Consider the following 21,780-nt stretch of genomic DNA (forward strand, 5'->3'; position numbering starts at 1 on the left):
AGAATTCCAGCCCTGCAGATTTTGCAGTTTTTAAATAAACAATATAATAAAGCAGGCGTGTCAGTAGTATAGCTCCCCAGGACATATCAGGATCATAGAGGCTCTTCTGGGCTGGAACTAGACCCACTTCTTGTGGGGCGAGTGGTGACGGAAGGAATTAATACAGTTGTTGCTCCCTCCCCGCCCCACCGCTAACCCCCCATTTTTGCCCCCTCTGGGCAGATATACAGCCCCAATGAGTCTTCATAGTTGAGAAGTTGGTCGTGGGCCTATCACCAAATTCCCGGCCCCTCCAGGAGCCCTGCAGCTGTATCTTTGACACTGCTGTAATAAAATCGGTGGTACAGTACAACAAATATATTAATTGAATGATTAGTGCTATATAGCTTTTATATGTGGTGGGGATGTATGTATATATAAAGTGTAATTTTTCCTATGTTCCCTATTTATGTTACCATATCACTCTTTTTAAAATTCCTTGAACACTGTGGATAAGATGTAAAAACTGAGGTTTTCACTGCATATTAGTGGAACGTTTAATTATGTTTACAGTTGTAACAACGCTGAATGTATGTTTTGCTTGCCATCTGACTTGTATCCTGTATTAAAAATGCAGGCAGGTATGTTGTGTGGGTTACAGCTAATAATTAGAGATTTAAACATTCACGCTTCATTTCTTCTAAAAACATGTTTGTTTGTTTTTCTCTGCTTACAGATGCCACCTCAAATGAGCAGCAAGAACTTTTTTGTCAGAAGTTGCAGCAGTGTTGCATACTGTTTGATTTCATAGACTCTGTTTCAGACTTGAAGAGCAAAGAAATTAAGAGAGCAACACTGAATGAACTGGTTGAATATGTTTCAACAAATCGTGGAGTGCTTGTTGAATCAGCATATGCTGACATAGTGAAAATGGTAAGTAAAATCTGGAGTTGAACTCCTTTGATATTTTTGGCACAGTGTAGCTTCTCGGCCTCTTGAAGGCTCAGATCGAAAACATTTACTGATCCTTACAATTCCTATCTGACTTTATACTGTTGCAACAGTTACAGACCACTGATTCTCAACCAGGGTGTTATGGCACCCTACAGTGCTTAGAGATCCTTTCAGGGGTGTTATGGAGTACTGCACAACGTCAGCACTATTAGGTGTGCAAATATGATTCACAAGATAAAATTTAGAGTTAACACTATAGGTTCCCATGTGAAAAAAACATTCTGACTTGTCATCTTCTGGAGTTTTTTGCAATAGAACAGTTGCTCTATTTTTCTGTAGTCAAGAAAAGAAAACTAATAGCTGGCATTTTCTGAGGGATGCTTCAAATCTACCAAGGGGTGTCTTGAGTCTTGTGGGGTGCCTTGTGTCTAAAAAGGTTGAGAATTGCTGTTATAGACTATTACTATAAGTTTAATAATATTTGTTCATGATAATTTTCACCTATAGAATTGTTTAGATTTATAAACATTATTTAGAATTGTGTAATATTTTTCTGCTTAAAACTTTATTTGCTCTGATGTAATAAATGCAGCATATTTTAAAATTGACTAACATATGAAAAGCTTAGATTTTGGGCACGCTGAATGTAGAAACAAATGCAAACACTGAGTTCTTCTAGCATTTGCTTGAGAATGGTAATAGTTCTATGCACTGAAGGTTTTTTTTTTCTTGGAAAGATTCTAGTTGAAGTTGGCTTCAGTGGAAAGGAAGCTTCTGTACAAGAAACTGAATCTACCATATCATACGCCCTCCCCTTCTTCCCCCACCCCCACCCCAAAAGAAAAAAAACAGCTGTGAGAAGCTTGTCCATTATATGCGAGGAAATATAGTGACAGCAGTATCTGCTACTTAAGCTTCAGCTGGGCAAAAGTGAAAGTCAAGTCTACGTGTGGTTGATAGGAGCTGAACAGTGAACATCATGCTCAAATACCTAGCTGCTGCTACTCAGTTACTTACTACAAGGAAAGATCTTTTCTTCATTCTGGCATTCTTAAGTAAAATGTGCATCTTACTCCAGGGTATATTGTATATGAGCAAATACAGTATTTAGTGTATCTATAATGTTTTGGGAAAAATATGGCCCATGGGCCATATCTGTCTGGCCCGTGATTGGTCCCTTGGTCCCCCTGTGACCCAGGTGCGGGAGGCAGCCTGAGCTGTGGCATGTGCGGCTGGTCCCACCACTCCGGGCATGCAGTGGGGCAGGGCAGTGTGGCTTCTGGACTCCACTGCCTGAGTACCGTGGCCCCTGTGTTTTGCATCCACCCCTGGGGTTGCCCAACGGAGCAGGTGGGCAGGGTCTCCATAGAGGCTGGCTGAGGACCTGCGTAGGCAGTGTACAATTGACTGGGTGGATGGGATGGGGCCACAGATGGGAGGGGAGTGGTGTCTGGGTGTGAGATTGGTGGGCAGGACCAGGGCTGGGACTGGGATTGCAGGGCAGTAATGGCACGGAAGCAGGGCCTGGGGTAGAACCACGATCCAGTCTTGGCACACCCCTGCCCGTGGAACCAGTGCCCATCACAAGGATATGCAGGCAGTCGATCGTGGCTCTGCCTGATCCTGCAGTGTCACTGCTCTGTGATCCTGGCCCTGCTTGCCTGTCCCACTCCTGGATGCTACTCTCTATGGCCCCATCCCATCCACCTGGCTTAGCGCATCCTGCCCACATGGGTCCTGGGGTAGTCTCCATGGAGACCCTGGGATTCCCAGTTGGTAACAGTGCAGGGTTGGGCCCCAGGGCACGGTCATTTAGCAAATTTTAGTGAGCTGTTGTGTGGCAGGGGGGTGTTGACCCAGCCCACAACAGCTCACCAAAACTCCCTAGGTGGCCCTTGGGGCCCAAGTAATTGCCCACCACTGAGCTACACTGTATCAGTGGTTCTCAATCTTATTGGTCTCGAGACATCCTTCCATACCTTTTGTGAATTAAGTGGCACCCAATTTAAAAGATAACTCCTATAATACTGTACTTGCTTGCTTTGCAAAGGGATCAGGCAGTGGAGGTGAGGGATTGGCTAGGCAGGGACAAGTCTAAGCCTCTACTTACGTACTTATCTCCTCACATCTTGTGGCACTGTTCAAAGGATCTGACGGCACCCCAGAGTGCCATAGGACCCTGTTTAAGGAATCACTGCACTATATGAACATCTGCCACTGTTTTGGTCTCTAAACTCTCTTAGAGTATTCTAGTGTAAGTAATCTACTTTTATATCAATGGGATGCACCTGTATGATCCAGAGTATGTACAAACTGATTTGCTTTACATGTCTTCTCCAGATAATATTAATAGAATAGGCAAAGAATTTATTCAAAATTATTATTCAGGGTGACACCTTTTATCTTCTTTTTTGACAGATGTTTATTTTTTAGATAAGAGATGTTTTTAGCGTTTCAGAGCAATCCATGTCATGTATTTAAATCATGACTGGTTAATTAGTTTTTAAAAATTTGCCAATATATAGTCTCCAGAAGCAACAGGTAGGAATTTTAATATCTAGAAGCAAAATTTTCACATGTATGCAAGACAGTGCTAAGTAATAGGTATGCATTTTTAAAGATCCATTCCACATTAACAAATTACCAACAGTAAGAGTTTTGGATAAACTAACTTCTTAAGCATGACTTGTACTCCACTTGTAGAATGTTGGCAAAACTAAATTTTCTTCCGTTTCTGTTATGAAAGTCAATTTCACATGTCACCTGTGATCACTTTTAACATTTTTTAAGTCTTTTCAGATATTGAGAGGGGCTAAGTTTCGGGGGAAGGGGGCGAACTGGAGGGCTGTTTAATGAATTTTGGTGTGCTGTTGAGGGCTGCAAGGGTACACCTGTTTTCAAACTGCTATGCCCTGCCCCTAGTTACCATCTTGGGACCAGAAAGCCCACTCCTAGCCTTTAACCTTTGCCACCGGAAGTCCATCCTCTTGCCCCTAAAGTACTTCTTTTGGGGAGGGAAGTTTGCCATCTTGGAACTGGAAGCCCCACCCTGTCACATGTTCATGACATAAGAAAGCCTGCCTACCCGACACCATATAATAGTTTACAATAAAGTGTTATTTTTGTATATTGTGTGTGGAGGGTATATGTGGAGGAGTGGTGTGTGTGGTTGGGGGTTGGGGAGTGTGTGGTGTGTGTGGATAGGGGTGGGGGTGTTTGCAGGGTTGTAAGTGCTAGGTTCTGGCAGCTGGCCTGGGGGTTTGTGTGGAGTGGGAGGGAGGAACAGGAGGCACATACAGCAGAGCTTGCTCAGGTGGTGCAGTTCATCTGTTCCTCTTTCCTCCTGGCCTGCAGCTGCTCCCTGGTGCTCTTTGTGGGGCCAGGCCCCACCCACTTCCACCCAAGGCAACTTACCTCCTGCTCCCACCTGCATCGGCCCTGCACTCCCACTGGCCTTAGTCCTGGCCCTGCACTCCCTCTAACTCCACACTTTTACCTGCTCTGACTTTGAGCTTCAGCCATATGAGGCCCTGCACTTCTACTGGCCCTGGTCCCAGCCCCATGCTCCTGCCTGCTCCAGTCCCATACCCCTGGCTTCAGCTGCCTCTCTGCTTCTGTCGGCTCTGGCCTCATGTTCCCATTGGCTCTGCATTTCCGTCAGCTCCATGGCAATTAATGGTGGGTGCCTGTCCATGGGCCGAATCCAAGCTGGTGGGCCGTATTTTGCCCACCCATGGTCTAAGTCATTGTTTCCGAACTGGTGTGCTGTGGCACACTGGTGTGTCATCAGGCACGTCCAGGTGTGCTGTGGCATTTTGGGCTGGAGCCACGCCCCCGCCTGCTGCTGCTGCGGGCCTCCAGACAGATGGGGGTCGTGGCTGTAGCCAGTGATGCAGATGCTGCTTGCCACCTGATCCCCCTTCTCCCTCCCCTCTGCTCCACAGCATTTGGCTGCTTGCTTCCCCTGGCCACTGCTTGGCTGGTGTGCTGTGGGGTTGGGGAGGCCATGTAAGTGTGCCTCAGGGTGAAAAAGGTTGGGAAACTCTGGTCTAAGTGCATGTTGAAGGTGAAGGAACATAATATAAGGAAGTATAGTGAAAGGAGCTATCAAATAAGACAAGTGGCAGTCATGAAAAAAATGAAGAAACAACTAATGTAGTAGTACTGGTGGTAGACTGAAAAGTAGTAGAAGAAAAAAGACACTAACACCTGACTATGAAGTAGAAAACAGCACAGTAGACCAGAGAAGAGTGTTTCACTAGCAAAGCAAATCATTCATGGAACCATTTTTCTGTTTTGCTACTAAAAAAGCATATGTCAATGAGAGTTTAAATATAAAATGAAGAAAATTTCTAAAAGTATACTTCAAGAAGAAGAGTTGAAGTAGCAGAATTAGTTAACTCATAGTTCATCCAGAAATATGAATGAATCAATAGATGGAAATAAGATGCCAGAGATGTCTGTAATCTTATATTATGTATTGAGTTATCGAGTTTTCTCTTCTCAAGAAACAGCCTTTTGATGGCTGATGTCTTTACTGTTGTCTTAAATTTTTTGTATAATTTTATTTCACTTTTGAAAAATATTTTTAAGTACCGATATTTAAAAACAATCTTTAAAAGGAGAGGGAGGAATCATTTGCTCTTTCTGTTGCTTTGATACAAAAAGTCAGACAGGTTTTAAAAAAAATACCCTGCCTGTTTTGTGTTGCAAATAAACAGTCATGTCTTCCCCATTTCAGCTGCAGGTGACCGTTGAAAGAAGATAATATGGAAATGTCATTATTAGCCAATTATTGGCCAGTTGAATAATTGCAGAACTTTGGTTTAAATTGGCACTTGAGTTATTAACATTAACCAAAATTAATTAACGACAGTTTAACATTCAGGGGTGATCTTCTGGGGTTGCAGTGTTCATTGCAGTTGTTTCTGTATCCTGAATGTCCTTGTGCCCCCTATCAGAGGTTATAAAGTGTCCAAGAGGTCCTTAGTTAGTAGTTACTTTTCATTGCATGGCAGCAAGAAGGAACCTTGCAGTGTCCAATTACTGTGCACTCTCTTCCATTGTGTTGGGCTGCTTAGTATGCTTATTAGAGGTTGCATTGTGCCTATAGGGAGAAATGGGATTTAGGGAACATGTCCACAATCTTGACCCAGACTGCTATGGCTTAATCAGCCCCTAGGCTTTAAAACTTTTTGTCTTTTCTGAGGAGGCTTTCCTTGCCAGTGGTGGGCACTCTTGTTGCTTATTGTACCAGAGCAAGGGCACATCCCAGACATGTCTTGATCTTTCATTTCTTGTCCAAGAAACCAAAGTGAGGAAGGCCTGCTTTCAAACTCTTTGAACCTGAGAGGTTTCAGTGACAGCCTCTGAGACAAAAGATCCCTCCAAGCCTTAATAGTCATTTTCTTCAGCAGTGTTCCAAATCTCCCTGGCAACTGGGGGAAGGCAAAATCTTTGCTCTGAGCCTGGTATTAGGACTGCCTCTTAAGAACTCTCCAGGATCTTTGGCCTCTAAGCAACATATACAGGAGACTCAAGGCTTACCTTTTTGTAGCAAAGTTTTCACAAGATTTTTATTTTTTACTGCATGATTTTTGTGTGTGAAGGTTTTCTCCTTAGAACTGCTAAGCTAAAAATTTTTTGGCTTTCTGAAAAGAATGTAAAAGACAAAACTTATTTTCCTTTTTAAATGACATAGTGAAACCCACTCAGCGAGTGTGGAAGCGAGGTCCATACCAAGATGGCTGAGCAGTTCCTGAGATACTTTACTCTTAGGTAGCATCTTTGCTGAAATGATTGAGCAGTCCACATGGAAGCTCCCTTTAATAATACAAAGAGTCTGGCAAGTTAGACCTAAGTGATATATATTCCCCCCCTCCCCCAATAAATAACTGAGAGGTGTTACAAAAGGAGGCAAGACTTAAGGAGGAGACCACAGCCTTTCATTTATCTCAGAAGTAGATTATGCAGCCTCCTTTATGCCTTTCCTTTGTAGCCACTGAAAGTAAAGACTAAAGGAACAGGTCACCGTATGCTATAATTATCTCATTAATGCTCAGCTGCAAGCAGCTTAGACCAGAAAAAAATGAAAATGGAACCTACAGTTGCTTCTTAGATGTATATCCTTAGGTGTGTACATGGTGCTAAATGGGCTGATCTTGAACCCCAATTCACTACTGTTTAAACAGTCACCTGTGAAGCGGAGAAAAGAAACTAGATGCTCATTATAAGGTGATGATTAATATTTCTTCTAGTGTCTGGAAGGAAAATCATAAATATCTATGTATCACTTTGAGGTATAGATTGTAGTGTTACAAAGTGGCTATATCAGGGCAAAATTGATTAAGGCAAAACAAGTGCCATACTGGGCCAGATCAATGGTTCATCTAGCTCAGTATCTAGTCTCAGATAATGGCAGGTGTGGATGCTCTAGAAGGAGAGAATTGGACCAGATATATCTAGAATGATTTAACTTCTGTTAATTGTGATCCCTGGCATCCATCGCTATTGGTTTAGAGATACCAGGGGAAACATCTGTGACCATTATGTTCAACAGCTATTATCCATGATCTGTCATCCATGAATCTGTCTCATCCCTTTTTGAACCTGGCTATGCTATCTGCCTCTACCACCTCCTGTGGCCTTTAATTCCACGAGATAATGACCCATGGCATAAAAAAAAATCTTTCTCTTGTTAAATGTGAACCTGCCTCCTAATTTCAGTGGGTGCCCCCTATTTCTAGTATTCTGGGACTTGGTGAATAACAGTTCCCTTTTCACTTGGTCCACACCATTTGTGATTTATATTTCTATCACATCTTCCTCCTTAGCTGCCTTCTATCCAAACTGGAGAGTCCTATCTTTTTTAGTCCTAGCAACTGTTCCATACCCCTTATCAATTTTGGTTGCCCTTTTTTGTACCTTTTCCAATTCAACTACATCCTTTTAGACATTTGGATAGCAGAACTGCACATACTACTCAAAATGTGGGTGCACTATGTTTTTGTATAATGGCACAATGATGTTTTCTATTTTGTTTTTAATTCCCTTCTTGATTGTGTCTGACATTTTTATTGGCTTTTTTGGTTGATGCTGCACATTTTGCTGACACTTCTAGTGAACTATCAACACTGATTCCCAAGGTCTCTTTCCTAAATCATAATAGGTCGTTCAGAACCCAGCACTGTATATGAGATAATTATGTAAATAATTGAGATTATTTTTCCCTGTATGGCTTACCTTATGCTTGTTGTCACTGACACTCCTCTGCTATTTTTTGCCAACTTACTTAGCTTGATGAGAGATTTTTGCATCTACTCTGTTAGGTTGGGATTTGACTAGCTAGAATAATTTGTTTTTATCTGCAAACTGGGAGATTTCACTGTGCACCCCTATTTCCAGATCACTGATGAAAAAGTTGAACAAAATTTAGACCTAGCACAGATACCTGCAGGTCTCCACTTCTGACCTCCCTTCATCCTGAAAAGTGACCACTTAAGCCTACCCTTTGCTTTCTGAACTCTTTGAACCATCTCTCTATTCATGAAAGAGCCTTCCTTCTGATCCCATGGCAACTCAGTTTTTTAAAAAGGCTTTAGTGAGACACTTTGTCAGAGGTCTTTTGGAAGTCCAAATATATGATGTCAGCTGGCTCCTGTGTCCACATGATTGTTAACTAAGGATGTAAATATTGTTTTAAAAATATTAATTTAACTTCCTCTAATTATATCAGTTAAATGATTAACCAGTAGCATAGCACCTTGGACACACCTGCTGCTGGGAACAGCTCCTGACTCCCCGGGCCCTTTGACAGGGCGAGGCCCAGGAAGAGGCAGTGGCAAGCCCAGCCAGACAACACAACCCAGTTGAAGCCCTGACTGGGAGGGAGGAAGCACCTGTGAATGAGCAGCTAATTGCTTAATTCATGAGTCATCTGACTGCCCCCTGTTTTTCTTTTAGGCTATGGGTACTAGTCCCCTTTCCCCCCCCACTCCTTCCCTCTTGCTTGCCCACCCTGCTGCCTTCCTGTTCCTGCTGGGGCACTGCACAGCTTCCTTTCTCTGTTTCCCTGCCAGACTGTGCCAGCCCCAAGCTAAATGATAGCTGGTAAACTAACTGGTTATCACTGCACTCATCAATGAAATGATTAATCGTTTAACCTTTCACATCCCTATTGTTAACACCCTCAAAGAACTCAAGCAGATTGGTGTGGCAGGATTTCCCTTTGCAAAAAAATGACTCTTCCCTTGCAGATCATATTGTCCATGTGATTGCTGATTTTATTCTTTATTATAGATTCTACGAACTTGCTAGGGATGGAAGTGAGACTCAGTACCTAGGATCATTTCTGGAGCCCTTTTCAAACATGGGCTCCATGACACTCCCATGATTATTGTGTGTCCCGTTTTAGCAGCTTCTCTGAAATCCATAAGCATTTCCTGATCAGGGGGTCGGCAGTACAACCCTAATACTATGTTCTTTTTATTCAAGTATGGAATTTCTACCCACAGAGATTCTGTAGTAGTTTTCTTTTCAGGTAAGATTTTTGTTGTTGCTGTCTATATTGTTCTTAACATACAGTGCCACTTCTCCACCTGCGTGTCATTACTATATAACTTGTAATCAGTTATAACAGTATTCCATTGACTGTCCTTTCACCAGGTCTCTGAAATGCCTTTTAGGTAGGGGTGCACCGATAAAGATTTTTTTGGCTGATACCAATAGCCAACTTTATTAACCAGCCATATTAGCTGATACCAATCTGATAGACGATTATGCAGCCCATCTCAAGCCCTGCCTTGCCCCGCCCCACACCGGCTAGGCAGCGCCTGCCCTTCCCCAGCCCCATTCCCTCCCTCACCATGGTGGCCTCAACCTGCCCCCCACCCCATGCCCCTTCCCTCCCCTAAGGCCCTTCCGCCCCACAGACTAACTGGCTAGATAGATGCTGCTTTCCAAGCTGAGGCTGTGCGCATGCTGCGGCATTTATCAGTGACCTTATCAGCTACTCTGTCCAAAAAAAGCCAGTTGCCGATGATGTCAATTTTCCTTTCATCAGTGCTGATCTAATATGGACTGATATGTCAATGTACCCCGACTTTTAGGTCAAAGTCTCTATTTAAGACCAGGCATTCTGGTTCATCCATCTTACCATATTTTTTGCATATAGCATACCCCCTTATATACTATGGACCTTGATTTTGAAGGGGAGCCTGAAAAAAAAAGTCTTTGAACAAGGAAAACACATGGCAGGAGTTAGGGAGCTGAACCTGTTCTCCCAAGGCTCTTGCCAGCCCCTGCTTGCCAGTTGGGCCTGCAGACTGACTCAGTGTGCCAGGTCTAGGACCGTGTGCCACATCTGACCCTGCATGCTGGCTGTGGAACCACATGCAGGTTTAGGTCCAGTGCACTGTCTTCTGGGCTGTTTGCTGAGCCTGGGACCATGTATTGATTATGGGTTGGACCCAGCACATGGCTCCAGAGCCAGTGCACAGTCCCAGGCTTGCCCAGAGGCAACATATGGGGTGACTGCACATGACTCTGGAGTCAGTATGCCTGGTTCGGGGCCAAGTTGGACCCAGCTCTCTGAGTCCAGCCACATACCAACCCCACATGCTGGCCAGACCTGGCATGTGGTTGGGGAGGGGAAGCTCCTTACAGGTCTGGAAACTTGGTGGCAAGGGGCAGAAGTAGTGGAAACATTAATCACCATGGCTTCCAAAGCTGCTACCACTACTGCTCTCCTCACTGCCCCCTTGTCAAATTTCTAACCAAGGTGGGGATCCTTTTTCATTGTGTATAATGCAAATCTCAATTTTCCCCAGTTGGTTTTGAGGAAAAAAGGGTGAGGGTTATATGAAAGAAAATATGGTAGTTTTTAGTGTTCTACACACTTGCCAGAAGCCTGATTCTCAGCCAGCATAGCATGGCACCCCAGTGCCATGATATCTTTTCAGGGGTGCTATGGAATGCCACACAATGTTAACACCATTGGGTGTGCAGACATGATTCACAGGATAAACCCCCAAATTTCAAGTAATCCACAGGGTTAAACAACAATTCTGAACTGTTTTGGTCTTCCTGAGTTCTTTGCAATAGAAAAATTACTGTATTATTTTTCCATAATCAAAACATGAGTGAACCCAGGTGGATGCTGGGATTCTTGCTGGGATCCCCACTGCAAACCTGCTGGCCACATCCACAGCTGATGCTGGCACCTGCCTGAGGCTGCTTTCTGCACACCAGGTGGGTGCTGGCATAAACTGTGAATGCAGCTGGCATGTTCCAGGTCTAGGAGAGTATTGGGGCTTGCTGTTGCTCTGGGAGCACACACCCACATACTCACCTCATACCCCACCATATACACACCCACCCCCAACCACACCCCACATTCTTCCCCCCACAATATACAAAAGTAAGACTGTTTTTGTAGCTCTTAGGTGATTGCATATACATGACACAAATGCATAATCAGGATAAAAAGTATCTTTTGAAATAAAATGTAAATACATTATAGTAGATGTTTGACTTTTAGTATATGATTTGGTTTTTTTTTCTGGTTTCAAGATGGCAACCTTCCCTCCCCTTCCCCCCCCCCCAAAAAAAAAAGAAAAAAAGAAAAAGAAAAAGGAGTACTTCTTCCCCTTGTCCCCAGGACTTCTGGTAACAAAGGTTAGGGGGAAGGACCTCTGGTCCCAAGATGGCAACCAGGGGTGGGAAACCTGCCAAGGGGCAGGGCTACCCTTGCTGCCCTTGACAGCTCACTAAAACTCATTAAGCAGTCCTCTAACAGAAATAATTGCCCATCCCTATACTAGTCCCTTTTTCCCCAACTGTTGTTTCCCCATTCCTTCTCACTCCTCCCCTCCCTTCTGTTTGCTCTGCCATCTTCAGAGGCACCACATTGCCACTTTTCTCCCTGCCCTTTCCACTGCATTCCCTGCAGGACTGCTCCCCACCCAGCACTAAATGATAACTGACAGGGTATTACCTGCTATTAATATTTGAATGTTTAAATGTTTAACCATTCACATCCCTAATTGAAGTAGCCTTGGTACCTCCTGAAACCACTAGTTGTGTTTCCCTCAAGTCTTCTATATCAGATCAGCAGTCACGTGCTCAGTACTGTAGCTTTGTGGCAGTGATTCAGATACCTATGCCTATGGTTTCCTGTGTTGACATTCTTGGCACTGAATGATGTTGTAGTAATGTGGGCATGTTATCACTGTTTCCCTAGTTTGTCAATAGAAGTATTTCTCCTTGCTGTTGTTTATGAATACTACCAGGTTACCAACGAGGTCTCCTGCTCAGGTCACGGATGAGATTTAGGCATCTCCAAGGATACCAGAAAGGTTATTTCCTGCCTGAGGACTGTGTTCATTTTCTTTTTCTTCTTTTGTAGACAGCAGAAGGTGTCTTCTACCTTTTCACCTCACTCATTCTTATTGATTGCTCTGAAAGGACATCCACGGATCACTCTTCAAAACAAGTATCTTGTAAATCTTGTTGGGATGGAAATCAGGATGAATGATTTCTATAACAATCACAGTCTTTTATTTTTAGAATCTGCAGTCTTGCCCTTAGTGGATTCCTAGCGGCCAACAAAGAAAGCTTCCTCTAATATTTCACCCTTTAAAACAGCATAGGTTTACTTAAGTAGATTGTTGTCTACAATCTTAGACAATAACTTGAGACTACAGCAGGAGCAAAAAAGTAATGAAGTAATGAAGAGCACCTGCATAAAATGGAAAGTCAATTTCAGCAAAAATCTGTCATTTTATCTAATGAGGTAGTCACCACTTCTGTCCCAGTGGAGGCAATGCAAAAACAAACAATTCCCCCCTCCCCCAAAAAAACAAACAAACCCCAAAACAAACAAAAACCAAACAAACTTCTATATTCTATTTTTCATTCTTGGTATGTTCACTGTGACTATAAACAAAAGGTTATTAGAATTTGCTTAGGTAATTTGGGAAATCCCAGCATACCTTATCTAAGAAAGCTTAACAAGGTCCTAAGTGGTTTGAATATTTCTACACTCACACAATCCCAGCATCACTGATGTGTGCCAGCATTGCACAGAAGATCCAAATAGCAACACCTTCAAAGATGAAAAAGGACCCCAAATAACTTCTTTGGCAAAAGAGATTAATCTGCTGAATCTCCAGATGCAGTCTTCAAATTATCAGGAATTTCTGTTAAAATACAATTCATTCAGTTAGGACAGGATGACATATTTCAGAGGTTTCCAGACTTTTTATTGCATACCCCCTTCCAGATTTACCAGCTGCCTGTGTACCCCTACCAGCATACATTTTATATTTTAACCCCTTAAATGCCAGTTGTTTTTATAATGAAAATTAAATCTGCCGTTACACAATTTCTCCTGCATACCTCCAGTGTACACCCAGGGGTATGTGTACCACGGTTTGGGAACCCCTGGCATATTGTATAGAGCAGAACTTCCAGGAACCTAAAGAAGAGCTAAAATCTCTAGTAACTGAAGTGTATTGAGTTATCTGAACATCTTCAGGCTGTTTTGATGCAGTGACCTTCTACTTGAAAGTTGTCATTTATTTCACACCTGAATTCATGAAGAGCTTAATTCTTTAAAGGATGTGGAAGCCAGTCTCGACCACTTTTACAAATGTATACCAACTCTAGGAAGACATAGGCTGGACCCAAGACCCACCCAAGATTATACATGTCAAACATATGACCTGGGGAGCTGTTCCATCCAGCCCACTGATAGTCCAGCCAGTTATTGCCAGTTACTGGGGAGCATGGCTAGTGGAGCATGACCTGCTGCAGAATTTAGGTCCCTGGGTACCACTGGACATGGCTAGTAGTGGCAGAGAGGCAAGTGGGGGCTGGACAGATACAGCCCTCACTTACTCCATCACCACCTGACATATGCGACCACCCCCATGCTGTTGCCATGTAGTGGTAATGGTATATAGAACCTGCCTCAGCTGCTACTGGTGTCATAGATTCGGCCTGGGAGGAGCCTCTGCAGTCTGGATCCAGCCTGGAAGCCAGGTTGAATTTGTTACCCCTGCTCAAGATTATTGTTTTAAACAAAGAAAGGCATCTGCATCACAGATCTCATTTCAGAGTCATGGAGAAGTAGGGATGGAAGGCACCTCCAGAGGTCATCTAGTCCAACCTCCTGCCTGAGGCAGGATCATCCCTATCAAAACCATCCCATACAAACCATAATCTAAACTCTACATATGACTACTGTCATTACCCTTTCCTTTCCAGGGAGTGATTAGGGAATGTAGAAAGTGGTGTTGAGGTTTTCTGTTCAGATATCAAGGTCTCCCTCACCTAGATATTATAGTGGCAGGTTCTCTCTAGTATAGCCGGTACACAGAAATGGAATTGCCATGGGCACTTTAGTTGTACTGGACTTTCCTTGTTTTACCTTGAAATAAAAAGCCTTGAAAAAGAGAGCCTTCTTCTAGAAGGGATTCAAGGAAAAAGTCCCATCTAAATCAATCTTATTTCGTAATGAAAAAACAGCCTCATTTAGTTTTGTCCTATATACACTATCAGAAGAACTAGGGAGGCCTGGTTCTCCAACTCTTTGGACTGAAGGTACTTCTCATTGGATTTGATGCTCCCTCCATAACTCTTGTGAATTGAACAGCACCCAATTAGAAAAACTAATTTATAGACTACAGTGCTTACTTTCTTGCAGTGGAGACAGGGGACAAGGCTGAGCCTATGCTTATCTTTTTAGTTTATCTGCTTATCTCCTCACACCTCATGGCACCCGTCCCAAGATCTGACTGCACCCCAGAGTGCACTGGTTGATAATCACTGATGTATAGATTTGGGTATTAAGTTTTTTCCAAATAAGGTGGGTATATTGTCTTCCTCCTTTCAGACTTTTAATGGTTATTGTCTTAAACATCTCTTCAGTACTTGTAGAGAAAATTGATATATCCATTTTTTTGATAAACTGGGGTTAGCTTCTGGAAATTAGATTACTTTTTTAATGGTTTTTTGTCACCTTGCTGCAGCAGCTGAATGTGTCTGGTTCAGCAGTCCTAAGAAATGAGATGAGTTATTTGCCCTTTCCTAAGGGTTTCCTATTCTTACAGACATCTCCTTGTATGTGGCAGCTGCAGTTCAAAGAACTAGAGGGAACAAATCCATTCTGTGCCTTCAGAGAGATTGGATAGGAAGCCTTTGGGTAGAAAGATGTTCTCCCCTGCCACATCAGACCTCAGTGCAGCAAATTGTCAAACAGTAATGTTGCAGATTATAACCTGTAGGGCAGAATAGCACTGTGTTTAGCTCAGTTACTTCTGAAGAGTAAAAAAAAAAAAAAGCCAACCTAGCCAAAGCCACTTATTACAGAGGGTTAATAGCTAAGCTTTCATTGAGCATCTTTTACAGTTGTTGATGCTTGGTGTAGAACTGTAGCATCTGAAATTGCTCTGAGGTGCCACTTATAGCAACATCTACAAACATTTGAAGTTCTTCCAGAAACAAGAGCTTGCTATATGATTATGATGGATTCTTTAGTCTTAGAACAGATGAGGTTCTAGACCAGTTGAAAGGTGGTAAAGGTATATAGAGATATCTGAGCTGTCTAGGGAAAGGTTTTGCAGATCCTATTTTGTTAGCCGGCAAAACTGTCCCATCTTGTCCTTCATATTAGTTTCATAGGAAGCAATACCAACAATAGGACCTATCCAGGACCAGCAGACAACCCTACAAACCATGGGCTGAAGAGAACTTCTATGCTATCGTCTTCTGTATTAACCTCAGGTTTGAGATTCCTGCCTTGTTTTAAACTTCATACCTGTTTCACCTTAGTTTGGAAACCATTCTTAGCTTGTCTGGTGTCTGTTGCTAGAGACTGAATCTTGGACAGAATCCAACACTTACTCTATTCTGTACTGCCCTATTTGTTTTTTAGCCACTTTGTTCTTTGCCCATGTCCCTCTTCAGGGTATCTCATGAGAATTTATGAAAATAAGTTATGTCACTACTAGATGTGGAGGCTGTTAAGGGAGTTCCATTCTCCAAAGCGAGAATGGAAATCTCTTTGTAGCTCTTCAGAGGGGCTCAAATCTTTGATCAGAAGCTCAAATTGGTCATACTTACTCAATCCCTCCCTTCTCCATGTGCATGGGTTTGTGGCTTTTGACTCAGAATGCATCTTGTCCCCTTTCAATATACTTTTTTTTTTAAATGAGAAATCTACAGCTGCTTTTCAGAAGAATAGGCCAAATGGAATATTTGTTGTATTTGTAGTACTTTCAGTATCACAAGAAGTTTATTTGTCTCTCTTAGCAATTCCAGATCCACTGACCACACAGAATGGTTGGATTTGCTACCTGCTGTCCAGCCAGTCTTCTGTTCCTGTTACAAGCTGTATAGTACTTTGACAAAATTAGAACTTTTCCTGTTGAGAGTGATAAGGTACTGATTGTATTTACCTCCAGTAAGAAGTCAACCTATCTATGTTTTGATTCTAAGTGGAAATGTTTATCTTGGGCAAACAAAGAGTATGAATGAGAAGTGAAATGGGATGAAATCTATAATGGGGACCCAAGTCATTTAAATTCCTTGGGATTCTCCCCACTTTGTTGGTAAAATTGTATACAGTATCTCCAGTACTGCTGTTTATCTTCGCTTAAAGCTCACTGTATTTACATGGGATACAGCATGATGTTTCTTGATGGGTTTAAGCAACATCTCTTTTCTTTAGAGTACACACATCTATGTGGAACTGAAATACAGTATTTACTTGGCTCATGAAACAGCCCTTAGAACTTTTTGAAAGAAAATTCCGTGGTATCTCGGCTATAATAAAGGGTGCTTTATTTCAACTGCTGGAAGAGAAGACAAGCTGCAGGCTTTCCTGATTAACATCTACTCTTCTCACTTCCCTCCCATGTGATCTCTTACAAAAATGAAGTGGTTCTTTGTCCGCATCTGACATTTTTCCAGAGTGGTAACAGAATTCTATTGCAGTCAGTCAGGCAGTTGTTAGTTTGCTAGCTTTTAGAGGTGCACAGATGAGATGCTCCAGTGTGTGGTAGGTCAGCTGTACCTTCAGTGTGACAGTCCCAGTGCCAAAAATAGTATCCCTCCACTGGGACTTGGATGCCAGGGGCCCCATTTCCCCATCCCCACCCCCTTCTGTTTCCAGTTTAGGAATTGCTGAAGGAGCACAGAGGTGGAACACGCAGGAGAATGCTTGAGTGCATTGTTCCTTAATTTCCCTCACCCTCTGCTCTACATCCCTAGGTCTCCCAAGGTTGTTGCAACCTCTGGCAGGAGGCACAGCAGTGGCGTAGAGCCATTTGGTTTCCTAGTTTGAGTGGGCTGGTGTTCTAAGAGAATGGAGGTTGAGTGCACAGGACGATGCTTACTGCATCAGAGTGCAGCTGTATTTGAAGTGCCTTAAATGTAGCATCTCTCCATATCCTTAGCAACTTTCAGCAAGGACTGACAGATGAAAGTAGTTTCCTAATGGGGCGGAAAAGAGGCTTAACAAGGGCCAGACTTAATCTGATAGAGAATTTGTGGTGGGGTAGGTAAAAATGCATCACCCCTTGCAAAAACAGCTTCAATTAAAAACGAATGAAATTTTCCTCTATAGGCACCGGATGTGCTAAAATTGTTGTTACCTAAAGTAACTAAACCTTTGTAGTTAATGATAATCTTGATTTCAGTTGGTAGCAAATGGTTTTAAACAACAGGAACAGAGTAAAATTCCAAACTCCTTTAGCATGAATAATCCGTTTTTAACCATCCTACTTAAGATTTTCTAGAGGGAAAGCGTTTAGTTTCCAAATGCACTGTTATAACCTACTTGGATAAAGAATTATCCAATTTGTGTCATATCAGTAGCTGTGCTGCTAACTAAGTGATGCCATATTTAGCTGTGAAACCTCCCACCTCTTTTGTTACAGAGGGTGAATCACAGGAAGGAATAATGTGGGATGTGAATGGTAGCCAGCATCAACCAAGCTGTATTCTGCTAAACCTTTTGCACATTTGGTGTCAGAGAAACTGGGGGAAGATATACATATATTGTCTCTTAAATCAAGAAAACCTCCTCTGTTAAGAGGGCTCTTCAGACATGTGACCTTCCCAGAGGTATTTTCTAAGGAATTACGTCTTTCCCAGTACCATTTCTTCCTGTCGTGACAGGGAAGCAGAAGGGCCGCAGTCTCCAAAAGTTAGAAAACAACTAATAATTTCCTTAAACCTTGGATCTAACAACTGCTAAACCTGGCTTTCCAGGCTTTTCCTCCAGTATTTAAAAAAGCACTCAGTACAGATCCTTGCAGATACAATGGCAGTATGCCAGCTTCTGTGCTACTTAAGTAGGCAGGATTTTACTTTACTGTTCTGCAGTAGGATGTAGCTCATCTGTAGGAGCAGCACACTGTTTATCAAGGTGCTTGTTTTCCTTCCTGTATTGGTCATGTATAAAGAACATTGTAAAATGGCCCTAGACTAAGAGTATGACATCAACACAAATGATCAAGAACTGTGTAGCAGCATTGTTTGTATTAGGGGGGATTGTTGTGTCAGTTTATTGGCCATGGATCCATACAAGGATTGGGAGCTCTGTTCTAGTTTAGGTAAGGTTCTGCCAGCATGCTGGAACTGTGGGAGTCAAGAATGAAAATATCTTCCCTCATAAAAAAGGATGGAAATATAGTCTTGCAAATGTTGTTAAAATACACAACCAAGGACCCAAAGATAACCTTTTGAGAGAGATTTTGACTGACAGACCAGTATTATGAAAATCCAAAAGACTTTTCTTAGGAAGATATGCTAATCCTCATTTGCAGTTGAGAGGCACCTATAACACTTAAAAGCTGAAACATAAACATTTAAGATATGAATGAATGGGATAAAGCCACAGGACCCTTTGGGGTACAGGCAGTTCACTGATAAGACCTTGTTATTGATGTACAGCTACAACTGGTGAACTATAACTTCTGCTAGCCAGTTCATCAAGCAGGATGGATAAAAAGCAACAATTAAAAACAAAAAATCAGATTTTTAAAATTTTAAATATATATATTTTAATTGTATTGTATTTATTGATTTATTTTTTGTTAAGATGCTTTTAAAAAATAAACCTATATAAAGATAGTTTTAATTTAAGATATGTTAGAGCTCAAAGATATCATCATGGAATAAGGATTATAATTTCTAATTATATACTATTTGAGACAATATATTCATGTAACTTTTCCAAAAATGTTTGATAAATAGGTCACAACAGGCCATGGACTATATTAGCGGCCTAATTTTATGGGGTTCCCAGAGGCTCCCCTATAGATTAGTAAAGGTTAAAGAAAAACACTCTACCCAATGGGACTCAGTGCTCAGTCTAGAAGATCCCATTAAGCATTTCGGTATTGCTTGGTTTCAGTTCTCAAACTGTGGATTTGTGTCTCCAGAGACGGCATCCTTGTTAACAGCAGTGCATGGAGATCCTTATCTCTCTTTAAAAGTGCAAAGTTTCAAGAAGTTAAATAGAGGATTGTTGGGGGTGGAGTCTAGACAAGGAGGAGGAGGCTCGACAAGAAGGAAGAGTCTGGAGATAAACGCATGGAGGGAAGGGCAGTAGAAACAAAAGAGAAATATTTTGAGCAGAATATACCAGAAGTCTTAAGGGATAAGTTTCTGAGTATAGCCTCTCCATTGATTTGAGACTTAGGGAATAGTGTGATAGAAGGGAAAACCTGTCATGACAGCAGGCTTGCAAGGCCATAACAGACCCTATTTGGGAAAATTTTAATGAAGGTTATATCAAACACCAAGAATGCACTTCTTGTAGAAAACAGTGATTAAATTGAGAATTCCTGATGAGTGATTTAAATCAGGAGCAGGCAGTTATTTCAGCTGGAGGGCTGCTTAACAAATTTTGGTGAGTTGTTGAGGGTTGCATGGGTAGCCCCTTGACAGTTGCCCTGCCCCCTAGTTGCCATCTCGGGACTGTAAATCCCACCCCCTACCCCCTGAACTTTGGCACCAGGTAGCATTTTTGAACTGGTAACATGAGCCTAAGGCTGTATTTGTGCTTCTTTTGTACTAAGACTTGAAAACATGCTTCTTGAAAGAGGAGGTCCCTAAACTGACATTGAGAATTTAGGGATGAGATAATATGTATATGAATATCTCCAGACACTAAGTGATCTTTGAGATTTTTTTCTTTGTTTTGAAAAATACAGAATAAAATACATTTTGATGGTCTCTTGTTTCCATTTAAATTGGGGGTGGGAAAATTGCATGCCACAGACTTTTTTTTCTGGATTAAGGCTCTGAAAACAATCTGTTCCCATTTCTAGAAAGTGATTGTCTTGTTCCAAATTATGCTTTTGGAAGAAGCATCCCTGAAAAAGTAAAATGTGTGTTTGGGTTCTAGTAAGGCATTTAACAGGATGATTACTTCGGACATGTTTTATAATGCAAAAGTGGAAGTTTGGTGACTAAGCGCGGTTCCTACCTTCCAAAAATCCACCTTTGATTAGACCCAGCATGCTGATGAATTTGAAGACTTTGCATTGAAAAAGTGGGCCAAATGGTGGTTGTAAAACTAATAGAAAGGGAAGGATACAAAATTAGCTTGAGGTTTTATGTCATATTTTTTAAATGCTATTTTTCATGGAAAATGTGAAGCATAAACCTGTTAGTAGGTGAAAATGATGTTTGCTTCCTTTTGTCCTCTAAAAGGTTTTTTGTTCTCATGTCTAGAGTTGTGTACTTTGAAAACTCCTAAAGAGTACTCTCTTAAAGATCTTTTAAAGATCTTTTGATATAAGACAGCTAGGTCAAACCTAAAAATCTGGATGTGAAACTGGTTTCTTTTAATTCTTGTAAGATATGGGTGTCAAGGATTTAGCTTGTGGGCCAGATCCAGCCTGCAGAGCTGTCATCCAGCCTTCAGTGCTGCCATGGCTCTTGGACTGCAGCATGTACTGGACTGGTGCTGTACATGGTGCTGTATGCCAGATGGGCCTTGCATGCTGGATTTGATATGCGAGACTGTTCTGCGGACCCATTCCTGCCTGTGAACCAGCCCCACACTACTCATCCATGCCTGCAGGGCCTGCTGAGTTTGGTGCACCTGTTACAAGATCTGTTGGGTTTTTTTTTAAAGCTTGGAGTCATTTGTAACTCCACTTCAAACAAGGAGGAATGCAAAGGTGTGGTATTTCTAATATAAGAATGACCAAAAATATATGAGAGAATGTCTACTTTGTATGCAGTGATGGTCCTGTTTGAAACACAGGGTCAGCAGTTCTGCAAAAGTGAATTAGTAAGGCCAAAACAATTCAGAACTGAATCACTTTATCTTCTGTTTAGATGGAGGAACAAATTGCTTAGTTTAAGTGTTTGAAATCCAATAAGTAACAATGCAACTAATTTCATTTTTCTCTTTGCAGATTAGTTCTAATATTTTCAGAACACTTCCACCAAGTGATAATCCAGATTTTGATCCAGAAGAAGATGAGCCTACTCTTGAAGCCTCATGGCCTCACATACAGGTATGGGATTATTGTTTTTTCCATCTGATTTTGTCATGTAAAACAGAATGGAATGAACACTTATGGATATTTTTTGTATGGCAAATATACTGTATTTTCATTTGTTTTCCTTTTCAGGTTTAGAAATGCAGTTGGATTATATTCACAAAATGATATGTATATATGTATGTATATTCAATTTGACACTTAAATGAAAAAAGTTAAATAAATACTCCTTTCCAAAATGCTTATGGGTGTGTCCAGACGAGCATGCACATGCCTCTTGCAGTGTCTCAGACTGCTTTGAGACACACTGCAAAAAGCATGT

General features: G+C 41.9%; 1 protein-coding gene across 1 annotated transcript in view; it reads left to right on the forward strand.

The window, feature by feature from the left end:
* The window catches only part of PPP2R5A (protein phosphatase 2 regulatory subunit B'alpha), a 90,613-nt gene that overhangs the window by 38,613 nt on the left and 30,220 nt on the right, over positions 1 to 21,780 (forward strand). Inside the window, exons 2-3 of the mRNA XM_019549446.1 lie at positions 716 to 912; positions 21,372 to 21,473. Of these exons, the coding sequence (XP_019404991.1) occupies positions 716 to 912; positions 21,372 to 21,473 (299 nt within the window). The remainder of the gene's footprint in view (positions 1 to 715; positions 913 to 21,371; positions 21,474 to 21,780) is intronic.

Source organism: Crocodylus porosus, unplaced genomic scaffold (assembly GCF_001723895.1).
Source record: "Crocodylus porosus isolate Cpor-Errol unplaced genomic scaffold, CroPor_comp1, whole genome shotgun sequence".
In the NCBI taxonomy this organism is placed as follows: domain Eukaryota; kingdom Metazoa; phylum Chordata; order Crocodylia; family Crocodylidae; genus Crocodylus; species Crocodylus porosus.